The 26,740-nt window shown below is 57.9% G+C and overlaps 13 protein-coding genes across 13 annotated transcripts; 7 read left to right on the top strand and 6 right to left on the bottom strand.

The window, feature by feature from the left end:
* Window positions 1–1,173: 1,173 nt before the first annotated feature.
* ILV6 (uncharacterized protein) lies at window positions 1,174–2,483 on the top strand (the record flags this gene model as incomplete). Its single annotated transcript, XM_060602784.1, has 3 exons — window positions 1,174–1,312; window positions 1,405–1,623; window positions 1,831–2,483. 3 exons carry the CDS (start codon window positions 1,174–1,176, stop codon window positions 2,481–2,483), a joined length of 1,011 nt encoding a protein of 336 aa, XP_060459144.1.
* Window positions 2,484–2,715: 232 nt separating this feature from the next.
* Window positions 2,716–4,321, bottom strand: CcaverHIS019_0603390 (uncharacterized protein; the record flags this gene model as incomplete). Its single annotated transcript, XM_060602785.1, has 5 exons — window positions 2,716–3,134; window positions 3,169–3,885; window positions 3,919–4,021; window positions 4,057–4,131; window positions 4,172–4,321. The coding sequence occupies 5 exons, from the start codon at window positions 4,319–4,321 to the stop codon at window positions 2,716–2,718; spliced, it is 1,464 nt and encodes a 487-aa protein (XP_060459145.1).
* Window positions 4,322–4,512: 191 nt separating this feature from the next.
* On the top strand, window positions 4,513–5,500 carry CcaverHIS019_0603400 (uncharacterized protein; the record flags this gene model as incomplete). Its single annotated transcript, XM_060602786.1, has 4 exons — window positions 4,513–4,650; window positions 4,688–4,843; window positions 4,877–5,256; window positions 5,293–5,500. The coding sequence occupies 4 exons, from the start codon at window positions 4,513–4,515 to the stop codon at window positions 5,498–5,500; spliced, it is 882 nt and encodes a 293-aa protein (XP_060459146.1).
* A 208-nt stretch (window positions 5,501–5,708) lies between these two features.
* On the top strand, window positions 5,709–6,703 carry CcaverHIS019_0603410 (uncharacterized protein; the record flags this gene model as incomplete). Its single annotated transcript, XM_060602787.1, has 5 exons — window positions 5,709–5,882; window positions 5,916–6,012; window positions 6,117–6,309; window positions 6,351–6,431; window positions 6,508–6,703. The coding sequence occupies 5 exons, from the start codon at window positions 5,709–5,711 to the stop codon at window positions 6,701–6,703; spliced, it is 741 nt and encodes a 246-aa protein (XP_060459147.1).
* A 58-nt stretch (window positions 6,704–6,761) lies between these two features.
* On the bottom strand, window positions 6,762–7,528 carry CcaverHIS019_0603420 (uncharacterized protein; the record flags this gene model as incomplete). Its single annotated transcript, XM_060602790.1, has 3 exons — window positions 6,762–7,263; window positions 7,295–7,389; window positions 7,424–7,528. 3 exons carry the CDS (start codon window positions 7,526–7,528, stop codon window positions 6,762–6,764), a joined length of 702 nt encoding a protein of 233 aa, XP_060459148.1.
* Window positions 7,529–8,688: 1,160 nt separating this feature from the next.
* On the top strand, window positions 8,689–14,464 carry TUS1 (uncharacterized protein; the record flags this gene model as incomplete). The annotated part of the gene is made up of 4 exons (XM_060602791.1): window positions 8,689–11,829; window positions 11,864–12,925; window positions 12,963–13,684; window positions 13,720–14,464. 4 exons carry the CDS (start codon window positions 8,689–8,691, stop codon window positions 14,462–14,464), a joined length of 5,670 nt encoding a protein of 1,889 aa, XP_060459149.1.
* Window positions 14,465–14,613: 149 nt separating this feature from the next.
* On the bottom strand, window positions 14,614–15,485 carry CcaverHIS019_0603440 (uncharacterized protein; the record flags this gene model as incomplete). Its single annotated transcript, XM_060602792.1, has 4 exons — window positions 14,614–14,813; window positions 14,851–15,235; window positions 15,269–15,361; window positions 15,393–15,485. 4 exons carry the CDS (start codon window positions 15,483–15,485, stop codon window positions 14,614–14,616), a joined length of 771 nt encoding a protein of 256 aa, XP_060459150.1.
* A 529-nt stretch (window positions 15,486–16,014) lies between these two features.
* On the bottom strand, window positions 16,015–17,617 carry CcaverHIS019_0603450 (uncharacterized protein; the record flags this gene model as incomplete). The annotated part of the gene is made up of 2 exons (XM_060602793.1): window positions 16,015–17,153; window positions 17,206–17,617. The coding sequence occupies 2 exons, from the start codon at window positions 17,615–17,617 to the stop codon at window positions 16,015–16,017; spliced, it is 1,551 nt and encodes a 516-aa protein (XP_060459151.1).
* Window positions 17,618–18,672: 1,055 nt separating this feature from the next.
* CcaverHIS019_0603460 (uncharacterized protein) lies at window positions 18,673–19,733 on the top strand (the record flags this gene model as incomplete). The annotated part of the gene is made up of 3 exons (XM_060602794.1): window positions 18,673–18,731; window positions 19,101–19,318; window positions 19,618–19,733. The coding sequence occupies 3 exons, from the start codon at window positions 18,673–18,675 to the stop codon at window positions 19,731–19,733; spliced, it is 393 nt and encodes a 130-aa protein (XP_060459152.1).
* Window positions 19,734–20,056: 323 nt separating this feature from the next.
* CcaverHIS019_0603470 (uncharacterized protein) lies at window positions 20,057–20,782 on the top strand (the record flags this gene model as incomplete). The annotated part of the gene is made up of 1 exon (XM_060602795.1): window positions 20,057–20,782. One exon carries the CDS (start codon window positions 20,057–20,059, stop codon window positions 20,780–20,782), a length of 726 nt encoding a protein of 241 aa, XP_060459153.1.
* Window positions 20,783–21,295: 513 nt separating this feature from the next.
* On the top strand, window positions 21,296–22,109 carry CcaverHIS019_0603480 (uncharacterized protein; the record flags this gene model as incomplete). The annotated part of the gene is made up of 3 exons (XM_060602796.1): window positions 21,296–21,367; window positions 21,401–21,568; window positions 21,615–22,109. The coding sequence occupies 3 exons, from the start codon at window positions 21,296–21,298 to the stop codon at window positions 22,107–22,109; spliced, it is 735 nt and encodes a 244-aa protein (XP_060459154.1).
* A 214-nt stretch (window positions 22,110–22,323) lies between these two features.
* Window positions 22,324–23,823, bottom strand: NGL2 (uncharacterized protein; the record flags this gene model as incomplete). The annotated part of the gene is made up of 5 exons (XM_060602797.1): window positions 22,324–22,475; window positions 22,511–22,972; window positions 23,011–23,129; window positions 23,173–23,582; window positions 23,614–23,823. The coding sequence occupies 5 exons, from the start codon at window positions 23,821–23,823 to the stop codon at window positions 22,324–22,326; spliced, it is 1,353 nt and encodes a 450-aa protein (XP_060459155.1).
* A 384-nt stretch (window positions 23,824–24,207) lies between these two features.
* Window positions 24,208–26,399, bottom strand: CcaverHIS019_0603500 (uncharacterized protein; the record flags this gene model as incomplete). The annotated part of the gene is made up of 4 exons (XM_060602798.1): window positions 24,208–24,367; window positions 24,400–25,454; window positions 25,487–26,214; window positions 26,261–26,399. The coding sequence occupies 4 exons, from the start codon at window positions 26,397–26,399 to the stop codon at window positions 24,208–24,210; spliced, it is 2,082 nt and encodes a 693-aa protein (XP_060459156.1).
* Window positions 26,400–26,740: the final 341 nt, after the last annotated feature.

Below are 26,740 nucleotides of genomic sequence, written 5' to 3' on the forward strand. Positions count from 1 at the left end.
GATCGAAGAGAGAAGAGAGGAGGTAGAGAGGGTGAGAGAGAAGGACGTCCTCTTCGAGGGAGGTTGTAGGTCGAGTCGGGGGGGGGGGGGGGGGGGGGGTGTAAGGAGCGAGTGGCTTAAACAGCTGCTTGAAGCAATGGCGAACGAGGCGTAGATCTCGTCAAAGATAGGAGCGGAACAGAGGGCGAATGGGGCGGATCACAGGCCGAGAACTCAAGGAAGGTTGAGGGAACTGTCAAGAAACGAGCAAAAAGTCAGACGATGGTGAATATGGTAAGTACAACATAGCGACCACAGACATGGCCACCCTCCCCAAGAGGCCCGAGTTGGGGTCTGCGCCATGCCGGGGCTTGTTCGCGACAGTTGAGAGTTGAGATATCGTTGTTGTAGAAGACGAGGGCCGAGCTCAGGTTTTAAAGGGCATGCTGGGTGGCCTCTACGGGGTTATGGGTTAGGTAGGGGACAAGGTTGACCTGGCGGTGTTTGTGCACGGTATGGATATGCACAGTTCGCTTACCTCTTTGATTTTAATGGTCTGCTCTCCCTCTCTCTCTCAATCTTTCATTCCGTTGGACGCGTTGAACCGAACAAGTTACGCGCTTCATCGCCCAGTCACTCCATCCACCTCATCACCCCATCGCTCCGTCACCCCGTCACCCCATCACCTCCCATCTCCTCATCCCTCATCGCTCATTGCTCATTCTGCTCGCTCTGCTCGTTTCCGGCATCTCATCCCTGATCCCATGTCCCATGTTTCATCAGAGCGCTCTGGGTCATCGGCGACCGATCACGGCCCATTAAGCGGCGCTGGTAATCCTTAATATTCATTAGACCTAGATTCCTCTGGATCCCTTTTCCTTTGTTGAGCATTGATCGTTGACAAGACAAGACAAGACAGGGAAGATCAGTTAGTAATGATATTACCCTGCTTGGTTGATACCCGAGTCCTCAACCTCATCGTAGGAGTGGGGCAGTAAAGGTCAGATTTAAAGGGGGATGATATATATTTATCACGTGGTCAACTCCAGATATGTTTGGGTTCTGCCTTGGGTACAGTAGGTTGGATTTGCCTCCGCTGGGTTCGACTCACTCAGGTTGACTTTTCGGGTGGCTTTGCCGGTCCACTAGTAGAGCCTTAAGTCGGTCGGACTTGATCTCTTCACCTCAACCATCATGCTCACCCTCCGGACCGCTCATCGGCCTCTCGGCCTCGCGCGTGCGTTTGCGACCTCGGCCGCTCGCGCCGCTGACAAGGCCCCTTCGCCTCCCACCGGGCCCAAGCCCATTGACGACTCGACGAGCGCTCTTGACTGTGAGTTGGACAGTTACCAAGCTGCAGCGCCCTCGATCAAATCGGCAGGCCATGCCAAACCAAACCATCCGCTCTGACAGAATTGACACTAGACAAGATGCACAAGCCCTCGCGCCGCCTCGCGCACCTCGCGACGATGTCCCACCCCCGCGCCGCGTCTGCCGAGGAGGCCGTCACCAATATCCTTTACAACACTCCTCCGCCGAGCACTGAGCCATTCAAGCGCCATCTCCTTAACTGCCTCGTGCAGAACGAGCCCGGTGTCCTGTCGCGCGTGTCTGGTATTCTTGCTGGCCGTGGTTTCAACATTGGTGAGTACCTTGTGGGGAGCACGGCCAGGCGTGCGGGGGTGGTGAGCCTTGCAGAGCTTGTGCGCAACTTTGTTTGAGGCTTGCGGCTTGCGGCTTGTGAGATGGGTGACAGCGGTGCGCGACGCATCGTTTTCTGCCCCCACGTACCCACTGCACGCTCTCTCCCTACGCCACGCCCCTCTTCTGCCTCTCGGTTACTCACGCCAGACTCCCTCGTTGTGTGTCAGACCGAGATCCGCGACCTTTCGCGCATGTCCATTGTCCTCAAGGGGCAGGACGCCGTCATCGAGCAGGCTCGCAAGCAGCTCGAGGACCTCGTTCCCGTCTGGGCCGTCCTCGACTACACCAACACGTCGGTCATTGAGCGCGAGTTGCTTCTCTGCAAGGTGTCCATCCTTGGCCCCGAGTTTGCCGACGCCCAGCTCAACCCCACTCGCGACGACGACCTCCAGCACCGCGAGGAGGCGCTCGTCCGCACCTTTGAGAACGCCGGCGAGAACCCTGGCGGCCTTCCCTCTGCCATTGCTGGCGATGAGCTCTACCCGAGCCGCCGGCGCGGAATCAGCGCCTCGGAGGCGCTCATCTCCAAGAACCTGCACCTCGGGGCGATCAAGACGCTCGCGGAGCAGTTTGGCGGCCGTGTTGTTGACGTTGCCGAGGAAAGTGCCATTGTCGAGCTCACCGCCAAGAGCTCGCGCGTCGAGAGCTTCCTTGGTCTTGTTCGGCCCTTTGGCATTCTCGAGGCTGCTCGCTCCGGCGTCATGACCCTCCCCCGTACCCCTATCAACCCGTACACTGAGGACGACCTGCCCGTCTCTTCCACCGAGGAGGTTGACCTCTCCCTTCTCCCCCCTGGATAAGCGCCAGGGTTGTTGTCAAAAGCATCTGGTTAGCATGCATGGGTGTTTCCGTAGAGTGTGCGGGAGGCGCGCTGAGTGATCAATGCAAGAACTGTTGGTTGTTCCATGCACCGCAGAGAGAGAGCGCTTATTCTCCCCACTTCAGTTACTAACTCTAAGAAGCGACAATCCGAGCAAGTAATCACATTGAGACCAAGATACAGCACAGGCCCGTCGCTCAACACATCGCGCTCTAAGCTACATCGTCGTCCACTTCCATCTCGTCATGGTCATCCTGATCCTCACCCTGGTCATCCTGGTCGTCGCCATCCCAGTAGTCATCGTCGCCGAGTTCTTCTTCATCATACTCATCTTCCGCGTCCAATTGGGTTGCAGAATTTGACGATCCGACGCCGAAGAAATCATCACCCAGCCCCATCCCACTGGAATGTAAGGGCCGACGGCGCGTCGCTGGTCGACCACGTCCCCGGCCACGCCCGTAACCCCGCCCGCGGCGACCGCCTCGTGACCCTGGCCCACTGGCAGGCAGGTTGCGTAGCAGACGCTCCTCCTGCGCAGGTGTGAGCTTGGTCCCCGGGGTCCACGCTTGTCCCCTGCGGACCGCGGCTACAGCAGCGAGCAACTCGTCGTCCGCGTTTGGTGCCACGTCCACTGCCGTCAGCTACGTCTGTCCGTTTCAACTCACGCCGGATGTTGGCTGGGCCGAGCCCGCCAGCATACGCAATGTCGGCGAGGTCGGCGAGGGACGAGACAGCGACAGCAGCGCGTACCATCCGGGGAGTGGCCGGGTCTGCTCGACGACCACGCGGCCGCCCGGGCCCTGCACGCCGCCGCACGACCCGCGTCGGCGTCGCGTCGAGCTCGTCCGCCTCGACCTCCGCTTCCTCCTCGGGTCCCTGTTCGGCGTCCTCGGCCATCTCCACATCCGCTGTGTCCGTTGCCTTCTCCTTGCCCTTGCCCCTGCCCTTGCCCTTGTTCGCGTTTTCTCCTTCCTTCTGGCCTTCCTCAACCTCCGCCATCTCCTCGTCGTTTTCGTCTTGCTGAGGCCCGCCCGTAGTAAGGACAACACTGGGCCCGCTGGCGACCCTCCCCGGGTCCGCAGTGAGATCGGCGACGGTCGGGGCTACTGCGCCGCGCGAGCGGCCGGAGCGGCGGAGGGGAGTGGTACCCTTCGGCTTGGCCTTGATCTTGAACTCGTCCACCTCCTTGACCCGATCCTCCTCCGGGATGCGGCGGCGTCGCGTTGGGAACATGCCACGGTCAAGGGTCCCTGTAATCTTGGGTGACTTTGGCTGTGGTACCTCGCGCTCAGCACCCCGCTCGACGAGGCTGATGCCGCGGAACTCGACGCGCTGTCGCGTCTTCAACAGCGGGCGGTAGTGGGGTCGCTGCGACTCTTCCTCTGCGCGTCAGCCATATCCCGAGGTTGACGCACGTCGCACGACATCGAACACAACTTCGTCGCCGATGAGTGGCGAGATGCGGCCCTCGAACACGTTCTCGCCGATCTTGAGGAAGGGGATCGGGGTGTCAAGGCCCTGTTGTTAGCAACCGCCGCTGGTGGACGGCTCACGATGAGCTGGTACGTCGCCTCAGTCTGAAGTGTCCGTGTGTCTACCGATGTCCCCAAGTCCATCAAGACGTATTCCTGGATTTTAGCTTGGATGGACCTCGGGGAAGGTGCGCACCTCTTCCTCCTCGTCCTCGAACGCGTCCTCGTTGATGTCGTCGAACGATTCGACGCATCGCCACCCTGACCCTAAGAGCGTTCTACCGTGCTCGAGCGTCCTGCGTATCCGCGCGTCATCTGAAAGCCCAGCTGTCTGTTGTGAAATCATGTTGCGTAGGTGCAGGCTGGCCAAAACGCAAACGTTCTTGAGCTGTTTGTGTCTCTTAGGCTGGTGGAGGTGCGGGGAAATTTGGTCCCGCACCGGTCGCGTGCTCGGCCAACCCCGCAAATAAGTCAACCTTTCCGACTAGCCGACTCGTCTCGATTATCTCTACGCAGCTACACTCAACTTCAAGGACCATGTCGGCAAAGGGCAAGGAGAAGGAGAAGCCAATCGCCTCGCTCATCGCCGGAGCTACGGCCGGAGGTATCGAGGCCTTTGTCACGTACCCTCTCGAGTCGCTCAAGACGCAGCTTCAATTCCATGCCGACGCCAAGGTGAGCCGTCATAACGCGCTGCACCAACTGATCCCAGACTACGCCATGGAGCCTGCTCAAGGACACGGTTGAAAGACGCGGCATCAAGGGTCTGTATGCTGGTGTACCGGCCGTGATCGTCGGCAATGCCGTCAAGGCTGGCGTGCGCTTCACGACGTACGACCAGTTCAAGTCTATGCTCAAGGACGACGAGGTGGGCCTGCAGAACGATGGTCGCTGACCATAGGGTAATATTACTGCCCCGCGGTCTATGCTTGCTGGTCTCTGCGCGGGCATGATGGAGGCCGTCATTGCGGTCACGCCGTCTGAGACGATCAAGACCAAGATGATCGAGGACTCGAAGCGCAACGTGCCCCACTACAAGGGAACGATGGACGGTGTGCGCAAGATTGTTGCAGAGGAGGGCATCGGGGGACTGTACCGCGGGGTCGGGCCTGTCATGCTCCGCCAGGGCGCCAACTCGGCCGTGCGCTTCTCGTCATACTCGACGATCAAGCAGCTCGCGCAGGGCTCGCTGCCACCAGGCTCGGTGCTGCCTGGGTGGATGACGTTCGGTATCGGGTCCATGGCTGGTGTCATCACGGTCTACACCACCATGCCGTTTGAGTGAGTTGTAAACTAAAGAAGAGTTGCTGACACCAGCGTCATCAAGACCCGCATGCAGACGATCGAGGCCAAGAAGGAGTACCGCAACGCAGTGCATTGCGCGTACCGCATCATCACGGAGGAGGGGGTGCTCAAGCTCTGGAAGGGTACGGTGCCCCGCCTCGGACGACTGGTGCTGTCCGGTGGCATCGTCTTCTCCGTGTACGAGAAGATCTACCCCGTCGCCGCCAGCCTCCTTCCCTAATTTTCATAGACATGCACTGTTGTTAGAGCGAGGAGTGCATCTGGATCCTGGAGCGGACCGGACAGGCTGGACAAGAACTGGGCTGGCTGTGAAGCAGAACAAGGTCGGTACCAGACGAAATTGCTTCCGAGATTACCTCCACGCAGAGTGACATGATTCCCAAGGTAACGTCAACATGTCCCTCCTTCCCTCCTAACATTTCACCACCATGGCATCGGCATCATTGCTGGGCGGCGCAATCGAGGCAGACGACGACTCGCCGACACCGACTGCGACTTCCTTCCCCCGCGGCAATATTGGGGACGCCCCAAACACCGGCCCGCGGCGAAGTGAGCCTGTTGTCCTCGTCCCTGGCACCGCCGCGCAGGCAGAGGCTGGCATCGTGCGGTCTGGATTTAGGAGAAGCTAATACCAGGCGGGAATTCTCAAAGCAAGCTCGCATCCTGCAGCGCTTTTCACGCTGTACCTCTTCCGCTCGGCCGCAATTGCGGTGTACGTGCTCTGCGGGCTGTGTAAGTCACCTCAAGGTCGAGAAGCGATTCTGGCGAGCTGGCTCATCGCCTCCAATCTCTTCAACCGACCGCCTGGTTCTCTTTTCTAGCACTTCTAACCCCAGTCACGGACAACTACGTGCTTTCCATTACAGTCGTCGTCGTGCTCCTCTCCCTCGACTTCTGGAACACAAGGAATGTTGCGGGCCGTACCCTCGTCGGACTGCGGTACTGGAACGAGGTCGATGACGAGGGCGAGAGCGCGTGGGTGTTTGAGAGCCGCGACCCCAGCCAGCCTGCCAACCCCATCGACGCAAAGTGAGTTACTGTGCGAGACGCTGGCCATTCGCTTACAGCAGGATGTTCTGGATCGCCCTGTACGCGTATCCTCTCGGCTGGATTGCGCTGCTCATCGTCTCCATCCTCAAGTTTAACATTTCGTGCGTTATCTGTCGTGGTCACCTTTCTCTCTATTTTCTCCCCCTTTCCCATGTTCTTCACCATCTCTGACATCAGCTTCCTCCCCATTGTGCTCCTGGCACTCGTGTTCAACCTCTCCAACGTTGTCGGGTTCTCGTATGCGGACCGTGATGCGCAGAAACGATGGGCCAGCGCGGCAGCTGGGTCGAACATCTTTGGCGGGATGGGCGGGCTTGGTGGCCAGCTCGTCGGGGGCCTAGTGCGCGGCAGTGTCGGTCGCTTCTTCCGATAGAGAGAACATGCATACATAGAATGTGAGCTATTATACAGACCGATGATTCTCTCACACACTAGCGCCGCAGATCGCACTGCGAGGCGCGACTCTTGCCGCGCGGCGCTGCTGCTCCCGTGCTCTCGGTCGCCTCGCCATTGCTGGATCGGCCCGCAGCGGCGATACCCATCCAGTACCCAGCCCAGTATTGCGCGTGGAGGGCGTACCCGATCGCTTCGTCGCGCCCAACAGGGTTGCCTCCAGGCCACTGCCTGGCTGGTGCGGGGAAGACATGCCCAGCATCGTCTGCTCCCCCGTACCCGTCGTACCCCTGCCACTCATCGCCGTTGCCCTCATCATCGTCTTCAACTTCCTCCTCGTTCTCCTCAGTGGGTGGCCATTCGACAGTGTCGTACCCTCCTGGTGAAACAGGCTGGTACGTGGGACTTGATGGCGCCGCGTCCGCAGCGGGCTTGCCCGTCGACGCATAAGGGTTCTTCTGCTTGGTCTTCTTGGCCTTCTTCTTTGGGGGCTCCTCCGGCTCCTCCTCCTCTTCTTCAGGCTTGGATGCAGAGTACCACCTGGAGTCAGCCACGTAACGCAACAACGTACGCAGTGCCAAAGTCAGTAGCGCCAGGCAAAGGTTGGCCTTTTGCCAGCGCGGCCGTTGCCTTGTCGAGCCACGAACCAGGGCCTGGATTGTGAATCTATAGTCAGCTCCAAGTGTAGCTAGCGACTCACATGGAACTCGAGAAGGGCAGCGTCGTAGGCGTTGACGAGCTCACGGTCGTCCCATGCCTTGCCGCCACCAATGGCGAGAGATATGGGCGGAAGCGAGTCGGCCATTGTTAATTTGAAGTGGCAAACGCGCAAGTCAGACCAAGGTGCTTGTTGTGTTGGTATGCGATTCCCAAGGCCCCAAGATGCCTTGATTCCTTGATTTCAAGGTGAGATGACGGAATCTGGTTGAGTTTGTATCCTAATTCCGAAATTGGACCTATTAGGAAACGTAAATGCAACACACTGTTTTATGTGGAATAACCCAGTCATGGCATGCATGGCATTAGGCAAGGGGTAATTCCCTGGACGTGGTAAAATGACAGACGCCCGAGATTCCAGGTGGCCAGATACGCAGATACTACAGTTACAGTTACAGTTACATCTACCATCATGCCAAACGCTACAGCCAACTAAGCAAAGTGCAGCCTTGCTGTGCTTCTGAGAAGGATGTTGTTAGGCAGGTGCCCGTGGTCAAGTGATACCAGGAATACCAGGGGGACATTACGGTTATCCTGCCATGATCTATAGTCAAGTGGTGAATGGGGCGTTCAAGGATCACAGCTTTATTGGAGAGAGGCACAGGATGAGAATGTGACAGGATGGTGGCAAAAGGCAAATAGGGTAGGAGCGCAGGCCACAGGCCACAGGCCACATGCCACATGCCATGCCACATGCCACAGACCATCTAGACCATTGAGCTTACCCAGCTATACCCAGGGCCAAAGGGACCAGCAGTGAGAACCAACATCGACAGAGAACCACACTCAAGGGAAAGTGAGTTAAGCTGTGCACAACACTTGTTACACTCAGACCACTCAATCATCATCAACGACTTGACCCACTTGACCCACTTGCAACCATTTATCTACTTTGATCATTCATCACTTCCACAATCACTATATCAATCACATTCAACACCTTGCCACCAACACCAACACCAACACCAAAACCCGCAATCACAACCACACCCACACCCACACCCACACCAACACCCACATTCGCCCTCACAACCTCACTCTCTGATACTTGTCCCTCATCCACCACTCGCCTCTCGCCTCTCGTCTTCCTCAAAGGTCACAGCTCTCCACGCCCAGCACGAACATCTCCACAACCGCACAGCGACCTCAATCTCGTACTTTAAAGTCTCCTTGGTTCGCGTTGACGTCTGTTCCCATCTTAGCTGGCGATAGTAGTCGACGCCCGCGACGTGTCAACATCCCGACGCCATGCCCAATTCCAACCGGCCACCGCCACCCACGGACCACTATGCCAGCATGTTCGATTTTGGCTCGTCGCTGCCTCCTGGCGCGCTCCTCCCGTCCGTACCAGGTTACAGCCCCGTGCTCGGTGCCCAACAGCTGCAGTCGCCTGCGCGCATGAGCAGCAACGTCAACAACGGGCATGGCCATGACAACATGTCGCCTGGGGCGCGCATGGGCGACTTTGATCCGTATAACCACGGCCGTACGCACCCATCGACAACCATGCCCTCACGTTCATCGACGGGGGCAAGTGAGACCGAGTACGGCAACCACTTGACACGTGAGATGCGCGGCGCTTTGCCAGTCGCCCCTCCTCCCCCTCCCCCACCTCGTACGCGTGAGGGTAGCGTGCGTCGCGCCCTTCCAAAGATCCCGGGACAAGCGGAAGGTTTGTATCAGCCGCGGCCGCCAGCACCTGTTCTGGCTCCTGCACCTGTCGTTGCTCCGATTCCTCCGCCTGCTCCTGCACCAACTGCATCTTCGACGTCGGGCTCTCGCAACGCTCCGCCAATGCCACCGCCACGGTCTATACCCACAAGGCGCGCTCTGCCTACTCCTCCCACCGCACTGCCTCCAGTCTCCAAACCGTCCATCTCAGCACACACGCACGACTCGCCGCCCGGGTCGCTGCGCAACCTAGGTGCATCCCAGCACGACGTAGCGCTTCCTCCAACCCAGCATGAGCACCAGCGGCATGCCTCGCCTAGGATGCCGCGCGACTCAGACGCCCCGTCTCTGCGACAGGTCCTCGACGCGTCCTCTACATACGACACGGGGGCCTCACACAACAGGAGCGACTGGTACTTTGATCCGGCATCAACTGTTCCTACTAGCGTCCCTTCCCACTCGACACAGAGATATGTGAACGGCTCCAACCACACGTCCAACGCCCAGAGTGGGTCGCATGTCGACGACAACTTGGCGTACGACTCGAAGCTGGACATTACTGGCCAGCAGATCGGCGTGATGGGCGAGAATGAGGACCTGTCGAGCACACCCAAAGCGCATTCATGGGTACGCGGGTTTGACCCAAAACGCCTTGCACCGTCGTCTAGCGTCAACAGCCTGCAGACTCAGGCAGCGGCGACGCCGTCTCCCATCCCGTCGCCGGTCCCAGCACCATTGGCCTTTCCAGATGCTCGGCCTGTCTCGGAAGGACGCGCGACGCTCGGCGTTCCGTCGTCGCACCCGAACATCCTCGGTCGTAAAGACCTGTACGACGAGCTGGGAGTTGATGAGTCTGATTGGGGTGGGCAGAACTACGACTACTCTACACAGTATGAGCCCATCGCCTCGTCCTCCAGCGCGTATGCGGAACCCCGGCCGAACGGCATGCCCAGGGCGGAGCCTTCGGGCCAGCGGAATCCAGCAAGATGGTACCAGAGCAAACTCGACATCCATGAGGCCAACGGGGGTGGCGAGTTCTACGAGGACGACGAGTACGCAACGAGCGATGACGATGATGGGGCAGACGACGAGATGAATGGCTTACGCTTCTTTAATCCAGCGTACCTGAGCGAGACTGCGGTACAGGTCCGCGACCGAGTCATTCGCGGTACACACATCAAGGGCGGCACCACGTACGTGGGATCGTTTACGGGAACGGATCTTGTATACGCCATCGGCACTCTCCAACCACCATTTACCCGCGACGGCCCTGCGGATAGACGCTTTGCCCTTCAAACGGCAAAGTCCCTTCAGTCGCAGCTGTGGGTCGTCGAGGCCGACTGGGTGCCCCGCCCAATACGGGATTCCCCCGATGACGTCTTCAAGTTTATGAGTGACCTGGACGGCATGGGCGAAGACGTCTCCTTGCCCAAGGGTGTTCTCACTATGGCAACCAAGTGTTACTCCTCGAGCTGTAACGGAAAGGGCGGATGCTACAGCCCTCGCTGCCCTTACACGAGGTCGCCCAATTCGTTCTTAACCGTCGTCGTCGAGGACGAGCCAGGACCGAGCCGACAGCCCATGGCCGTGGTCAAGAATGACAAGGACTGGATGGAAGACGTTCCAGCAACTCAGCGGGCCCTGATGAGCGAGGACGAGCAAACGCGCCAGACTCTCATCCGCAAGGCTATCATTGAGGAGGAGCGCTACGAGGCTAACCTTGGCCTCATCGAACAAACATTCCTCATCCCCTTGCAAACCGCCAGCCCGCCCATTGTGCAGCCTTACGGCACATTAGACCAGTATGTGCGCGGGCTGTTCAGCAACATTGTCGAGATCCGTCAGGCGTCGCGAGCTCTTTTGGAGAACTTTGCTATACGTCTTCGCGAGCAGGGCCCGCTCGTCCAGAATGTCGGCGACATCTTCCTCGACTCGGCCAGCCAGTTCGAAACACTGTACTCGCCTTACATCGACAACCTCCCCAAGGCCGACACACTTCTCAACAAACTGATCGAAGAAAATCTCCCGTTCTCACACTGGTTACAGGCAGTATCGAGCACCACAGAACGTCGCCTTGACCTCCGCTATCTCCTCAAGCATCCGGCCAGTCACCTCCAGTGCTATCCACAGATCATCCAAGGCATTCTTGACAAGACGCCACCCGAGTCACCCGACTGCGACTTCTTGAAGGAGGCTCTGGGATCAATCCAAAACATTTCGTACATCTCTCGCCTCAAGCTGTTCCAGGCGTCACTAGGTCGCGACCCGCATGGCAAGCTCGAATGGAACGAGGTTGTGTCACCGACGGTGCTTAAGACCATGTCCAGCAAGGAATGCCGCCTGCAACACAACATCTGGGAGCTCATCAAAACAGAGATGCAGTACGTCTACGATCTCCAACTTATCGACAAGATATTCATTACGCCGCTGAGAATGTCCGACAAGGAGATCATTGAGCGCTCGCGGCTCGAGGTGTTCATCGACGACGTCTTCCATAACTACAAGTCCATTCTCGCGGTACACGAGAAGTTGCTCGCGGACTTGCACGACCGCCAGCTCAAACAACACCCCAAAGTTGGCATGGTGTCGGATCTGATGCTCAACGCGTATCTGAACGGGAACGAGGCGTACGCGGAGTACATGCCCCACTACCCTATCGCAAAAGCAAAAATTGACGAGGAGAAGTCTAAGAACCCGAATTTCGCTGCGTTCCTCCAAGTGAGTTGGCACGAGGACAAAATTGACACTACAGGAGGCACGGTCGCACCCAGCAGCCGTTCAGAGACACGACCTCAACCACTACATTTACCGTCCCCTTCCTCGCTTTCCGCGCTACAATATGCTTCTCTCTGAGATCATGAAGCAAAAGCAGGCTGTCCTCGAGGAAAAAGGGCTGTCGGCGGACACCGACAGCGACATTGCTGATATCGGCCAAGTCATTGACTTGATCGCAGGTCTGACAAGGGCTGCCGACAAGGGAATCGCCGTCAACGAGGCCAGGGTCTCATTGTGGGAGTGGAACACGAACCTCAACGGCGGCAAATTTGGACACCGTGCAGCTCGCGATCTAGAGCTGCTGAATCCGATGCGAGAGCTCATCCATGAAGGCAAGGTGTTCCGCCAGTCTGACAACTCGATCGGTGGCTCCTGGACCGAGCTCCAGCTACTCCTTTTCGACAACTACTTGGTGCAGGTCAAGGTGACAAAGTCGAAAGCTGGATCCTCTCTTCGATACACCATCAAGGAGCGGCCTATTCCGCTAGAGCTTCTCAAGCTCGGCAACTTTGACGACCAAGCCATCACCCGTTCGATGGGCATGCTCACCATGATTGGCGGAAAGGGTCACAACGATAGTAAGGACCATGCCCAGTCCGACTCGAAGACCGTGTACCCTTTCAAGTTTTCGGTCATTGGCGCGGGGGCGAGCAATGGCGTGTACACCCTGTGGGCCGACTCGAAACAATCACGTAGCCTGTGGCATGACAAGCTCAAGCACGGCCAGGTACTGCGTACGGAGATCAACGAGGCCAACAAGGTGTTCGAGTTCACGCCTTTGAGCCTGGACACGTTCTACGTGGCACCCCTCTACGGTGTCCACCCGCACGCGCAGCAGAATTACACGGGCCGAGTGACTTGCTCGGCTCCTTTCGTGACTGCCGACCACCGCAAGCTCGTGGCGATCGGCTGCGAGCAGGGCCTCTGGATTGGCGTGCAGCACGACCCTTCCTCGCTGCGAAAGGTCTTACACGTCAAAGCCGTCACGCAGATCGCGATCCTCGAGGAGTTTGGCATCGTCTTGGTGCTGGCGGACAAGGTGAGCCGCTTGCTGCTCAATAAGCTAAACTTCGCAGAGTCTCTTGGCGTACCACCTGGAGGCGTTAGTGCCAACAGCAAGTTCCCCTCAGGTGAAGGCGGCGCCGCATCGGCTCAGCGGAGTTCGCGACATTGTCTTCTTCGCCGTTGGACAGATTGCGGACCGCACGCTGGTCCTCTACGCCAAGCGCAAAGGCATCACCTCTGTGCTCAGGGCATTGGAGCCGGTACTGAACCGTGCTCCGGAAGATCGTCGTCGCCTCGGCGGTTTCCTCAGCCAGAAAAACACAGACTGGTTCCGCCTCTACAGGGAGTTCTTCATCGCGACCGAGGCAATGAACGTACAGTTCCTCAAGGCCAAGATTGTGATCGTGTGTGCAAAGGGCTTCGAGGTCATGAACCTCTCCGACCTGAAGGGAGGGTCGATTCCCGTCTTCGATGCTGCCAAAACAAAGGACAGACCTGAACTGGCCGAGCTCCAACGCCGCTGCGAGTTGGCCACATCCAAGCCCATTGCCATGTTCCGTTCGACGGAGCGCGAGTTCCTCCTGTGCTACGAGGCTTTCGGCTTCTATGTCGACCAACACGGCCTGCCCAACCGCTCTTGCCAGGCGATCGACTGGGAGGGCAAGGCCGAGAACATTGTCTTCCACCCGCCCTACTTGCTGCTCATCTCGCCATCGTTTATTGAGGTGCGCCACATCAACACAGCCAAGTTGCTGCAGATCTACACAGGCGTGGACATCAGGTGTACCTGGGAGTGAGCATGTCTCCATCAGCAGTACTGACTTTCAGTGGCACCGGCGGCATGATCCGCAGACAGGAGACTGGGCCGGATTCCAAGGGCTGGGGCGACGAGGTTCAGTCGACCGAGCCGCGTATCCACATCTGCAAGCGCACCACAGACAATAAGCAAACCAACGGCATCGAGCAGCAAGTCTATGAGCTCACGCCGACGCTGCTGCTCAACAATCCTCTGCTCAATCCGGTCCACACCCAGGACCCAAACTACTTCCCACCTGCGCCTCTCGACTACCGCTCAAGCGGGGGCGAGCCGCTTTACTGGAGTGAGGGGTACGAGGGCGACTCTTACGTTATGGACAGGCAGAGCGTGAGCTCGGTGAGCACCACGACGTATGTGAACCAAAACGGCGGCACGTCGCAGACGCATTTGATGAGCGCGACTCAGCACGGCGCGATGCACCCACACCAAACGCTGTCGATCCCGGCCGGCTTCGAGATGCCGATGGTGCGCGACGACTATGAGTACTTCGAGCGCGGTACGTATCCCCAGGTTGCAACCCAACAGCACCTGTCAAACGAGTGGCCCGCGCAGTCGGCAGAAGTAATCAACGGCTATGGTGGAGGTGGGTATCAGCCGCAGTACGGACAACAGCAGCAGCGGAACTCGCAGAGCGGCCCCAGCAACTATGCGCAATTTAGCCAGGCAGGCGAGTTTGGCGGTTACCAGTCACAGCAGCAGTTCGCAGGCGATTACGACTTTAACCCGGAGTATCAACAGCAGGGGTACCAACGATGAGGCCAGCTCCTAGGACTATCGATAGCTAGGATGGGCACCAGTTGTAGGGAGAACAAGGTGGACGCGTCCAATGCTTATGCGGCCCTAGTGCGAGGTGGTTAGATTATTGTGTAGTGATTGTATATAATGAGTACCGACGTCTGCTGCTCTCAACCCCTCCGCTCCTGCTTTTGCGCCTTCTTCTGGCGGTCGGCCTTGGCCTTGGCTTGGTCAGCGCGCTGTTTGTCGAGGGCCGCCTTGTCGCGGTCCTTGCGCTGCTTGGCCGTGTCGGCATGTGCTGTCCGCTGAAGGGCAGCGACAGCCTGCACCTTCTCGCGGTTGAGGTTGTTCCATTCCAGCGGGTCATCGACTGTCTTTAGCACTGATCGTGAGAATGTCCGACTCACTTGTTTGCTGCTTGCGGTACTTCTTCTTGCGTGAATCCAGCCGCAGCGCCTCCTCCACGAGCTTGCGCCTCTCCTCTGCCGCCTTCTTGGCCTCTGCCTCCTCCTTGGACGCGCCGCGCGGCGGTCCCTCAGACCGCTCCTCCTCTGGACCGCCCTCGACATACGCATACTGGCGTAGCAATGCAGCTTTTCGGGCCTCGGCAAGCTCTTCCTCGGTCAAACTCGCAAGCACAGCCTCGACGCCAGGCTTGCTATTCTCTTCCTCCTCCTTCTCCTCCTCTGCAGCCGCTCTGGCCTCAGCCTCAGCCTCGATCACTGCCAGACGGGACTGCTCGTCGATAATCGCGTCGATCGCGGGATTGATCGCGTCCTCAGAAGGCATCGTCTGTCGTCAATCCTTTCCTCACATTGAGCTCACCTCCACAACACCCTCGAGCATACCACGCACACCCTCGACCTTGTCCTCGCGCTCGATCCCGTCCTCCTCCACGAAGCGCGCCATCATCTCCACCTGCTGTCAGCTCTGATACTGGGTCACACACGTCATCGGACGGCACGCAGAGGCTCATGGCGGCAAACTTGTCCGCAATGAAGCGCTCCAGCATGAGTCCGGCCGGCATCTCGTCGTCCGCCATGGTGCTGGTGTGCGTATTTCGGTGATTGAGCGTTTGAGTAAAGGAGTCTTGTCGTAGGTGGTTCGTCGTTATCTGGCTTATTCGAGCCCACCGGTAGCTTGGAGGTTGGCTGAATGGAGGTAGCAATACCGCGTATGTATTTTGTACGTGTTCCAAGGAGGAATACTGGCCTTGATAATACTAGGAGGATCCGTAGCGTATAGCAGGTACCATCGAATGTCGCACTGGACAACGAAACTGTTTGGGATGGCTTTCAGCCAAGCCAGCACGCCGCGTATCTGAGCGATCGAGCGACAGAGCAAGCAAAAGCAACTCGAAGATGCAAACGAGTTGCTTACGATCTGCTCCATCGCTTCCACTAACTCTCCCCTGCCACCACTCCTCAACCACATTGTTGATAATATTACACAGCTGGAATGCATGATGTGTCTATAGGTTGATGCTATGGTATGCTATACTAATGCAGTAATGCCTGGAAAATGTGTCTAGAATCTATAATGGTGGAGAGAAGGGGAAAATATTATGCACTTTACCCCTTGGTGGCACGGGTCGAGCGCTCACGCACACGCTGGCCATAGAAGAAGAAAATGTAGGCGATGGGCCCAATGGCACAACCGATGATGGCGAGGAGAAGACCAGCGTACTGGAATCCCATGTTGTGGTAGCACTGCGTGATCCACAGAGGAACCGAGGCGCCAATGCACGAACGCATAAAGGTCTTGGCAGCGACGGCCGAGGCGGCAAAGTTGGAGTACGAGTCGACAATGTACGAGTTGGCCGAGATGTAGATGACAAGCATCGAGAAGCCGAACAGGACACCGGCAATGGCAGGGCCGATCCAGTGCATGCCCTTGTACGAGGTGAATGCGAAGACGAAGAGCGAGATCGGCATGATGATGGCACCAACAAGCATGGGATAGAGACGAGCCTCTGGAATAGGGCCGTTCTTGCAGTGACGAGCGTACAGCCTCTCCTGGATGGGCATGATGGCCATGGCGAGGCTGATGCCGAGGATAATCGAGACGAACGAGACACCGGTCATACCAATGTTCCAACCACGGATCTCCTCAAAGGCGATGGGGAACGCAAAGAAGAGGGCGTAGAGAAGCGAGTAGATGAAGGAAAGGTAGAACGACATGAAGAGGATGATCGGCTCGCAGAACATGAGGGTAAAGGGGCGGAGGAGCGACGTCTTGAGCTGCTGGTTGAAGGGGACAGCGTCGAGGTCGTGCTTGGAGACGTAGACATCGGTGTTGTTCTCCTTGTTGAGCTTGGCGGCCTTGCGGCGGAGGAGGATGGGCTCGTAGGTCTCGGGCATGACAAAGGTAAAGGCAGCGACGACACCACAGAGGATGAAGAGGACCCAGTAGATCCAACGCCACTGGCCAGTCTTGAGCGAGATCCAGCCACCGAAGAGGGGACCAAGACAGGGACCCATGAAGAGGGTGGAGGAGAAGATGGCCATGGGGATGCCACGCTCCTCGACAGCCCAGATGTCGGCAATCGATCCACCGACGTTGGTCATGGGAGCGGAAGAAGCGATACCAGCGATCATACGACCAGCAAGCATGGTCGCAATGTTCTTGGCAAGGCACGAGGGGAGGGTGAAGAGGAAGTAGAGGGAGATTGAGATGGAGTAGACGGTCTTGCGGCCAATGAGCTCGGAGACTGTGAAATGTTAGCAAGAGAGAAACACCAATGTCCGCTCAAGGTGACTCACGAGGCGCAAAGGCAAGAGGGCCGACACCGAAACCGAGAACGAAGAGCGAAATGCTCAAGAAGATGGCCTCCATGGAGACGTGGAGGGTTTCTGCCTGCGACTTGAGGTCACCAGTAGGCATGGCAGACCCAAGGGCGACAGTAAGACAGAGGAGGGCACAAGAGAGGGTGCAGAACCACTTTCGACCGTAGCCCCAGTTGCGTGGGTTCTCCTTGCTTCCGTGCTCAAAGTCGACAATGATGCGACCCTTGGCTTTTTGGGTTATGGGCTGCTCGTGGAGAGTGTTCTGGTCGGAATCGTTGTTGCCAGTGACGGCCCCGTCGCGCTCGACCTCCTCGTCGCGGAGAGTCAACTCCTGTTGCTTGTTGAAGATGGGCGGGCGGGCCAGTTCGGCCTCGATGGGTTCGATCATGGTGAGTTGGGCTTAGGGTGAGGTTTGTATAAAATCAAGTGTTGCCTTTGGCTGTTGTTATATTGTTATGGGACTGTAGTGTGCGGACACTGGAGAGAGGGAGGTAGTTGAGTAGAATGAGGATCAGAGAGGTGGATCAAGTCAGTGATATTATACTGCGCGTTGCCATCAGGTTTTGCACCATCGACTGGCGTTGTGGGCAAGCTAACGGCGGTCAAACATGACAAGGCCATGGGTTTACACGGTGACGGGCGTTGGAGTGGATACAAACTGTCCGTCAATCTCCGCGCAAAGGTTGCTCACCTGCTCACCAGGCCATAAGTTGAGTGGCCATGTATAGAAGGCCCCTAGTCACGTGGTGACTATGTTGGCCCTGACAAGAGATACCGCGGCCGAGCTCGGACGTATATTTTGGGCCCAAATCAATAGTAAAGATGATGACGTTTAGAACATTTTAGACCAATAATAACCAATCATTAGATACAATACATTGATTCTGAAGCTGATGTGAGGTACGTCACGGTCCGCGCACGGCTTCGGGGCGGTAATCGACCTTTTGGCCTTTGGGGCCACCAATGTTGCCGCCCAAGGGGAGTCAGAACAGCCGATCAACACCGCCCGTCTCCGTCTCCGTCCCCGTTCGCGTGCCCAAGTGGCCTGGGCCTATTGCATCATCACCTCTCGGATGCGGAACCTCCATTCTACTGTTGACTGGCTGCGGAAACAGCTCGCCCAGCCCACGTGCCAATTGACTGGCCTGGCGGGAAATCTTCAGAGCAACGTGCGATGGAGCTCGAGCTGATGCCGAACTGCCAAAGTGCTCGTCCGTTCAAAGTGGTAACCACGTGGCTATTGGGTGGCAAATGAATAAGAGGTCATGTATCATTCCAATAAGAGATCGACGGTCAAGCCACGCACAAGCCACGTTACAAATACCGCCACGAGGTTGGCAGACGATGACGATTCAACTCAAACACCTCCTGCCCATAACTCTTCTTCCTCTCAACCATCCAACCCACTAATACATGCTCAGAACCTTCCGCCGACTAAGCACAATGGCACAAAACCCCCAATACGTCTACAAGATCATCCCCTCGGCTTCAGTCGACAGCCGGTGAGTGTCGTGCTTGGTCCCTGTGCTTGTGCGTGATTGATCTGTGCTGGTGGAATCTGAGTGAGCGGCATGAGACCGCGTCATCTCAGGGACCGGTTCACAGTCCACTGGCCTCATGCAAGCCTGGTCCTGGTCCTCCGCTTCTTGCGCCCACGGAGCCACGGAAGGGGTTCTGCACACTCACATACCCCATTCCGAAGGCACGGCTCGGACACGACTGCAGCTTAACCACGCCGCCTTTCGGTTCAAGGCAATTGGCCGACTCGGCGATCGCTCGGGAACCGAGCAGATAGCCGAGGACACGGTCACAGTTCCGATGCGCGTCGAGTTGGGCGCGCAAAGCTGCAATCGAGCGAGCGCTGATGGCAGCTTCTACTTCAACCAGCCGCTTGCAGCATCGGACACGATCATGATGACCGAGCTCGACCTCAAGGACGGGTTCGTTCACATGTCCACGGTTCAGCAGGTTCCCGGTGTACTGAAGCGCTTCTTTGACAACGTCCCGTCCGTCGCCATCCTCCGCATGGACTATGGGCGTCTTTCGGCCTTTAAGCGCGTCACTTGGGACCAGACCTCGAGTGGCGAGAGTGAGTCGACTGTTTCCTTCAGATTCGAGTCAAGTGTTGTGAGGTGGTGCGCGAACGTGCGACACAACGGGAGATGTACCCCAGAGCACGAGGCGTAGGAACGCTCCGCTTGCGGTCTGACATTCCGTGTCGTGGTTCTCGGGTGTGTCCTTCTCCTCTTGCATACCACAGCCTACGCGATCCGCATCGGAGCCCGGTGGGGAGTCGCAACTTGGCTCGCTTCAAGCGGGGTTAATATGACATGCGTCATCACATCCCGCGTTTTGATGACTGGCACTTGGTTCAGGCTAATCGGCCAGGTTACCCCCACCTTCACGCCCAGATTGAGGGCGAGAATGTCGACAGCTTCAAGGAGATTGAGCGCAATCAGAGCTGGGACGACTCTCTGCAGGCGCTTTCCAACTGGCTTGTTTGATTCGGATTGATGGCGTTTCATGATGACTAGGGAAAAGATACACGTACAAGTTAGGAAGAGTAGAAATGAACCACTCCTGGTTGGCTAGATCCCGGATAAATGCTCCGGTTTGGCCGGAAGTTCCGGTCCTCTTGGGAGTGGAGGTGGGGAGACTCCACTTTGTGTTCGAGTCACGAGCGACTGACGCGGTCCATTGTTAATCGTCTATATCTTGTTGTTGTCTTGGCTACCCGCATCTAGCCCCCCACTCATCGCTTCAGCGTAACAACATTTCACCTCCTCGTTACCACACCGTTTCACCGTAGCCGCTACACCACACCGCCATGCACATCCGCGCCGACCACGCCGAGCTTGATGTCGGAGTCCTTCAGGACTTTATCAAGAATTTCCCTCTCGGCCAGTTGACGACCGCGATCAAGACCCAGCATGGCCCGACGATCCAGACGTCGCACATGCCGTTCGTTCTGGACCCCGGGACAGACGGCTCGCCCGGCGTCTTGCGGGGACACATGGCGCGCGCCAACCCGCAGTCCAAGGCGCTTCGTGAGGCCGCGGCTGCGTCGCCAAAATTTACGCTCGACGACGAAGTGCTCATTCTCTTCAACGCGCCAGTGAACGCCTATGTCACGCCCAACTTTTACGTGGCCACAAAGCCCGACTCTGGCAAGGTTGTGCCGACTTGGAACTATGCCGCTGTGCAAGTGTACGGCCGCATCACGGTGCTGGCCGAGAACGACGATGCGGCGGGTACATTCTTGGCCAAGCAGCTCGACGACCTCACAGACCTGTTGGAGGGCCGGGCGCCGCACGAGAAGAAGTGGAAGGTGTCGGACGCACCAGAGCGGTACACGGACCTGCTCAAGAAAGCAATTATCGGGATCCAGATCAAGATTGACCGTATCGAGGGCCGCTTCAAGCTCTCGCAGGAGATGGTCGATGGAGACTGGAGCGGCGTGGTCCAAGGATTTGCGGCTCTCGGTACAACTGAGGGTCTGAAGATGTCCAAGATGGTCGAGGAGCGCGGCAAGTCGCGTAACCTCAAGGTCTAGATAGTGGGGCCATAGTGGGGCCTGCAATAGTGGGGCCCCTTGACCCCTCAATATGTTCATAGTTGTCCGCCACGCAGAGTGGAGCAATATAGACATTGTGCATGCAATGTGTTTGATGCTGTTCGAGCCTTGAGATGGTCCGAGCCAAGTGGGCGGTGGGCGGTGGGCGGTGAACACGGCGGTGGACATGGTTTGATCCCGGTCGTCGTGCAAGATGACAAGTCCGCCTAAGCCGATAACGACGTCAGCCTCGGCGGCCAAGACCGAGTGTGGCGATGTGGATTACCGTTGTCACGGCAATCTCGCCAAATCAGGCCAACAACTGGCGCCACCATCCGTTTCGGCACATCGAGCTCGTGCGCGATAACTGCAGTACTGTACTGTACAGTGATGGAGGCGCTCGTTCCCATGCCATGTCGTGCGGCGGACACAAAGGCCGGCCTTTGCCAGCCAGTCTTGAGCTCTTGGTCTTGATCAAGAATCGCCGTCTGTTTTGGCTTGTCCACCTTTGCGATGCCGTTCATCCTCTCACACGATCCCGCCAGGCGGCCTCGCCTGCTCGTCATCAACCCGAACGCGACAGAGGTGAGCTTTGATGATGACACGAGTTGACGCCAGGCATTTACAGAGAGTATCCGGAACACGTTGAATGCCGACGTCGAGCTCGACTTTTACACTGCGCCGGCCGCCCATGCGCCTCCTTGTATCGAGGGAGTCACGGACATGATCCTGTCGGCCGCAGCGTGTCTCGTCGAATTACGCGCACACGTCGATAAGTGGGATGGCGTGCGTTCTCCTCCCTCCTCCCAGTCCAGTTCCAAGCTGATGGCAGTTTGTGGTCGCGTGCTTCTCTGGCCACCCTCTAGTGCAGGCGCTTCGCGAGTTGAGCACCGCTCCCGTCGTGTCCATTCTCGAGGCATCGCTTCTTATGGGGAGCAGTCTCGGTTCGCGCGTTGGTATCCTCACCACCTCGCCGCGGTGGGAACCTCTACTCGAGCGCGACATTGCCGCAATGGGCTTGAGCAAGAAGAATTCCGCAGGTATCGTGTCCTCTGGCTTGGCGGTGCTCGATCTCGAAGAACTGCCACGCAGTTCAGTCATCAAGGTCCTCTGTACGGCAGCCGCCGACGTGCTCCAGGACCGCCGGGGCGCCGACGTAATCATCCTAGGATGCGCTGGCATGGTTGGTCTCGAGGCTGCAATAGCCGATTCGTGCCAGCTAGGCTTGGTGGTGCTCGACCCCGTGCGGTGTGGACTCGAGTTGTGCCTCAGTCTCATGCGCATGGGTGCCAAGACTAGCAAGGTTGGCATCTATGCGCCGGCTTGACCTGGCTGCAATAAGCGGCGATAAGCGGGGATGGTCTGGATTACAGTAGTTGGGCTTTGGTTCTTGTGTCGTTTCTGTTTGCTTTTGGCTCATGAGGTATCTCGTCATGCATTGTGATTGTTCATGTTACTGACGTATGCTTGCTCGTCAATGAACTACTGCTTGCTCGTCAATGAACTACTGTATGGTTGTTCTATTCGCTCTACTGGGCCTCTCACGGAGTCCACGAAATTTCACAGGCGACAGGCAAGTGGTCGCTCGCCGAGATACCCTTACGGGGCAGTCCCTCACCCAGGTCAGCTACCTTGGGCGGCTCGAGGACTTGGGTGAACTCAACACCCTTTCTCGGCAGCACGAAGAGGTAGTCTACTGTTAGCTTCAGTTACTGAACAAACACTCACCAAGTGTGAGCTTGAACAGCGGCGTAAAGCAAGTGTAGGCTGGCTCATTCCCGCCGGCGCCAGTCGAGTTCTTGAATCCTCCACGCGCAGCGTATGTTTCGCTACCCCATTCCGTAACACCATAAGCGCTACGCGCCGGAGTCGGCAACACCTCTGCAGCCATGGCGAGCAGCTCATCGAGTGTGGCGATGCCGTCCCCCGGAATCGGTCGGCGTGTGCCGGCAATCGACCGCTCGTCCGTATCGGGCAACTCGTCCTCGTCGTCCTTCTCCTTGACTGCAGGCGTGGCTGTCCCGCTCGCCGATTCCGAGGGCGGCTCGCTTCCGGGCTCTACCCCGATCTTGGCTACATTCGTATGGACCAGCCGAGACAAGTTGAGCGATTCGACAATCTCGGGATGGAGCGGGACACTGGGCGCTGCGAGGATCTGGTACGCTGTCTCAGCCGGCTGGGAGTTGAGGTCTGGTCTTAGTCGAATCGTCCTCTCAAGCAACACTCACCTCCTGCCAACATTGCAGGCCACCCCTCGATCCCCTCCTTGGTCTGTAATTTGCGGATAGCGCGGAGGAGCACAATGATCTGCCGTGTCCGCTCATATTCAAACTTGGGGTGCCAGAAGCTGATGTCAACTAACCAACCCTTGTAAAAGTAGTTGAACGCACAGATGTGTAGTAGCAACGACAATGCCCTTTCCGGGCGTGCTCGTGTCCTCGAGCGCGACGATCAGGCACATGTTCTTTGTCGCTCGGCTGCCGCCGCGCGCCTCAGCCCCCTCACCAGGATTGAGGTGTTCCAAGTCGAGTTGAACAGCGCGAGACGCACGCACGCGCCACCGAGCAGTGCGGTACAGCACCACCAACCCGTGGAGCTTTCCCGGCCCACGGGCCTCGATCGCCTCGTGCCCCGGCACGGCGGCGCGCATGTCCGGCAGCCTATCGCATTCCTGGAGACAAATGACGTCCGTTTCAGCGTAGCGCTCCATCTCGGCTTGGAGCATCGCCTTGCGGTCGCTCCATCGCAGACAGTCTGAGCCCGGGAAGAGGTCGCGGCGGACGAGTGTCTGTGCCAACATCTGCGATCAGCTGGATAGATAGGTCGCTCACGTTCCAAGTCACCACGCGAGCCGTGTGCGTGCCGTGCTGTGGCTTTGGGCCGACAGTCATCCAGCGCCGGTCGATGATGCGCCGGCTTGCGGCCTCATCAGGCGTCAGCTGGCGAGGATTGTCCATTGCCGCCTTGCGGGCGAGCTTGGCAGCCTTGCGCTCTGCTTGCTTGGCGATCTGGGCGGGAGTCAGGTGAGGGGGGGGCGGCATGGTCGAGCTAGAATATGCGTGTCTAAGTCTTGTGATGCTGGGCGCGTGTTGTAATGTGGACCTCAAGTTCAAGTTGGTAGGATCATGTTATGTGTTCATGGCTTCGGTTCCGGCCGTAAAGTGGAGGTCATTTCGTTTTGAGTAGTGCCTAATTTCCTGCCATGATTGGGATGGGATGACAGCGCCCCCGGGTCCTCCTCGTCGACTCGAGTATCGACTAAATGGTCTCAGTGTCACAAGTCGACAACGCCCAAGCGTCTGGTGGCGAGATGACCGACTCGATCGTCGAGTAGATTAGACGAGTGCATTCATAAGATGGGATATCATTACATGTTCTTGGCTGCTTTTCTTCTTCTGACCAAACTCTCTTTCCTTACTACTCGCCTAATCCGCATCATCGGCGACCTTCTCGCGCACCGTGTACACATCGCCATCACTCGAACAACGCCACCACGCACCGTCTAACACAACCATGTCAACGTCGGGGTTGAGCAAGAGTGCTGTTGTGAACGGGCCGACTGACCAACACGTCGACTCGTGAGATCTGTCTCAGCACAAGCGCGGTAAGTGACTCACGAGTGCCAGAGGGAGAGCAGCTCGCCAGCCCACGAGCGGTGTGACTCGTGGCTGAGCATGATCTCGCGGGACTGGATATGCATCCCGTCCCCAGCTGCTTCGAGCGGGGCGAGAAGCGTAAAGTGCCAATCGCCCGATTCGTTCACGCCCAGGTAGCGAACGGGCTGGTTTGATGGGCGGCGGCGCGGTGCTGTCTTAGGACTCTGAGACTGAGGCTCTGCAGCACCACGTGCTGCAGATGATGCTGCAGGTGGTGCTACCGGTGGTGAAGCAGGTTGTACTGGGAGGGGCTTGTCTTGGCTCTTTGAGGCACAGGCCCCCTCGGCCATCACCTCGGCATGCTTCCTCAACACGGGCTCGGACCACTTGGCAGTCTTCAGAATCTGTGTCTCGGCCCTCTCACTCCCAAACCGTGGTTGGCGCGGCTCGGCAGCCTTGACGGCGCGGAGGAACTTGGACGCGGCGCCACCCATATCGATATCTTGGACGAGATACGGCTCGGCAGCCTTGATCGCGCGAAGGATCTCATACTCGGCTGGACCGATGTGCTTAGAGTGCTGCAGATGTGGCTCAGCCTCCTTGACGGTGAGTACAATTTTCCACACGGCCGCCGCCGCGTCCATCCGCCGCGACGCGAATGGCTCTGCGGCCTTGACGGCGAGCAGTAGCTTGGCCGCAGCGCTTCCAGGGCCCTCGGACGAGAGGTATGGCTCGGCGGCTTTGACGGCCTTGATCATCATCCACTCGGCGGACGCAGCACCAAGACGTTCCGTAAGCTGTGGCTCCGCGGCCTTGACCTCGGCGATCATGGCGTTGATGGCGGCACGAATGTCGTCGGAACCCAGTTCATCGGACGACTCGGACGCTTTCGCAACTTCTGACAACTGCGCGATGGAGCCCTCAACGTTGATGTCCATAACGGTCAAAGGTTCGGGCTGTGGCTCAGACTCAAGCTTGGGTTGCAGAGTTGCTTCCGCGGCCACGTCCTTCGCTGGACTGGTAGCTGTGACGTCGGTGGCATTACGCCGGCCTTCGAGCTCCTCCAAGCGTTGCAGCTATTGTGAACACAGTACCACGGGGGACTTACAACTTGCTTCATGTCGGCCTTGACACTGTCGCGCAGCGCCCCTGTCATGCTTTTCTGGCTCTGTCGCAGTTTCTCATTGGCGGCATCGAGCGTGCGCGCACTCTCAACGAGCCGGTCTTGAACCTCCTGGCGAAGAATCAGAAGCTCATTGCGCTGCGTCTCGCGCACAGAATCAAGCGTAGCCAGGATCTTGCGCTGCATCCCAGCCCCTGCCGCGACTTTATAGTCGAGCTCGCCGATCTGTGTGGCGAGTGGCAAGATGCCCTCGCCAACCTGCGCAATAAGGGGTGCGAGATCCTGGTTGGGCGCACCGGCTTCCTTGTCCTTTGCTGCGTCCTTGGCAGCGGCGGCACGCTGGGCTAGTACCAGCTGGCTCTGGTTCTTCTGCAAATCGCGCAACAGCTCTTCGAGACGAGCGAGATGCACGTCAGAACCTGAACCCGGGCGAGCGATCTGCGGCACACGCCCCACACCACGCTTAAAGCCATAGTTGGCTGCTGCCGCCCCAGCGAGACACGACCCTGTCAACATGGCTCCCATGAGGAACGCGGTCGAGTAGGGGTGAGCGGCTGCGAGGCCCACAAATCCGCCGGGTACGGCTGGAGCAACGGGCGCCGGCGACGCTGGTCGGAGAGGCGGTGTGGATGAGGGCGGAGGAGAAGGGAGAGGCTCAGTGGCGAATGACCGGACTGCCCGTGATGCCCCCGCGGGTGGGGAAGGTACATCAGCTGTCGCTGTCAGCGGGTGGACGCCTCTACTTCTGACATTGCATACCTTGGTGTGCGCAGGCGACGCCTGAGAATGGGGATGACGCCAGGGCTGCAATGGCGTTGCCTGCGCCAGCTGCTGCCTGCCACACCTCGTCGAACGGTGGCCACCACCTGTCATTGTTTGGATCGGTGCTGCCAGTCATGGATGAGTGGAATGTCGATAAAAGGCAGATGACTGACTAGTGATTTGAATGTGTGAGTCTACTGTACAGAGAGAAGGTGAGTTTGGTGACTGCGTGGCTTTCAACTGTTGAGAGAGGTAAGAGGGAGACTCAAGACGGCATGATGGCCCAGTGAGGTACAGTGAGCTAGTTGAATCGGTCACATGCTCAAGTGACCAAGTGACCCAACTTTCTGTAATGACGTTCCATTCCTTGCCTCCCTAACTCGACCAGACCAGCCAACCAACCACCGCCCAACAGCCTCATCACTTGACAAAATGATTCATAAACGTCTATATAAAAAGGGGTAACTCTGGTTACGA

Source organism: Cutaneotrichosporon cavernicola (assembly GCF_030864355.1).
Source record: "Cutaneotrichosporon cavernicola HIS019 DNA, chromosome: 6".
In the NCBI taxonomy this organism is placed as follows: domain Eukaryota; kingdom Fungi; phylum Basidiomycota; class Tremellomycetes; order Trichosporonales; family Trichosporonaceae; genus Cutaneotrichosporon; species Cutaneotrichosporon cavernicola.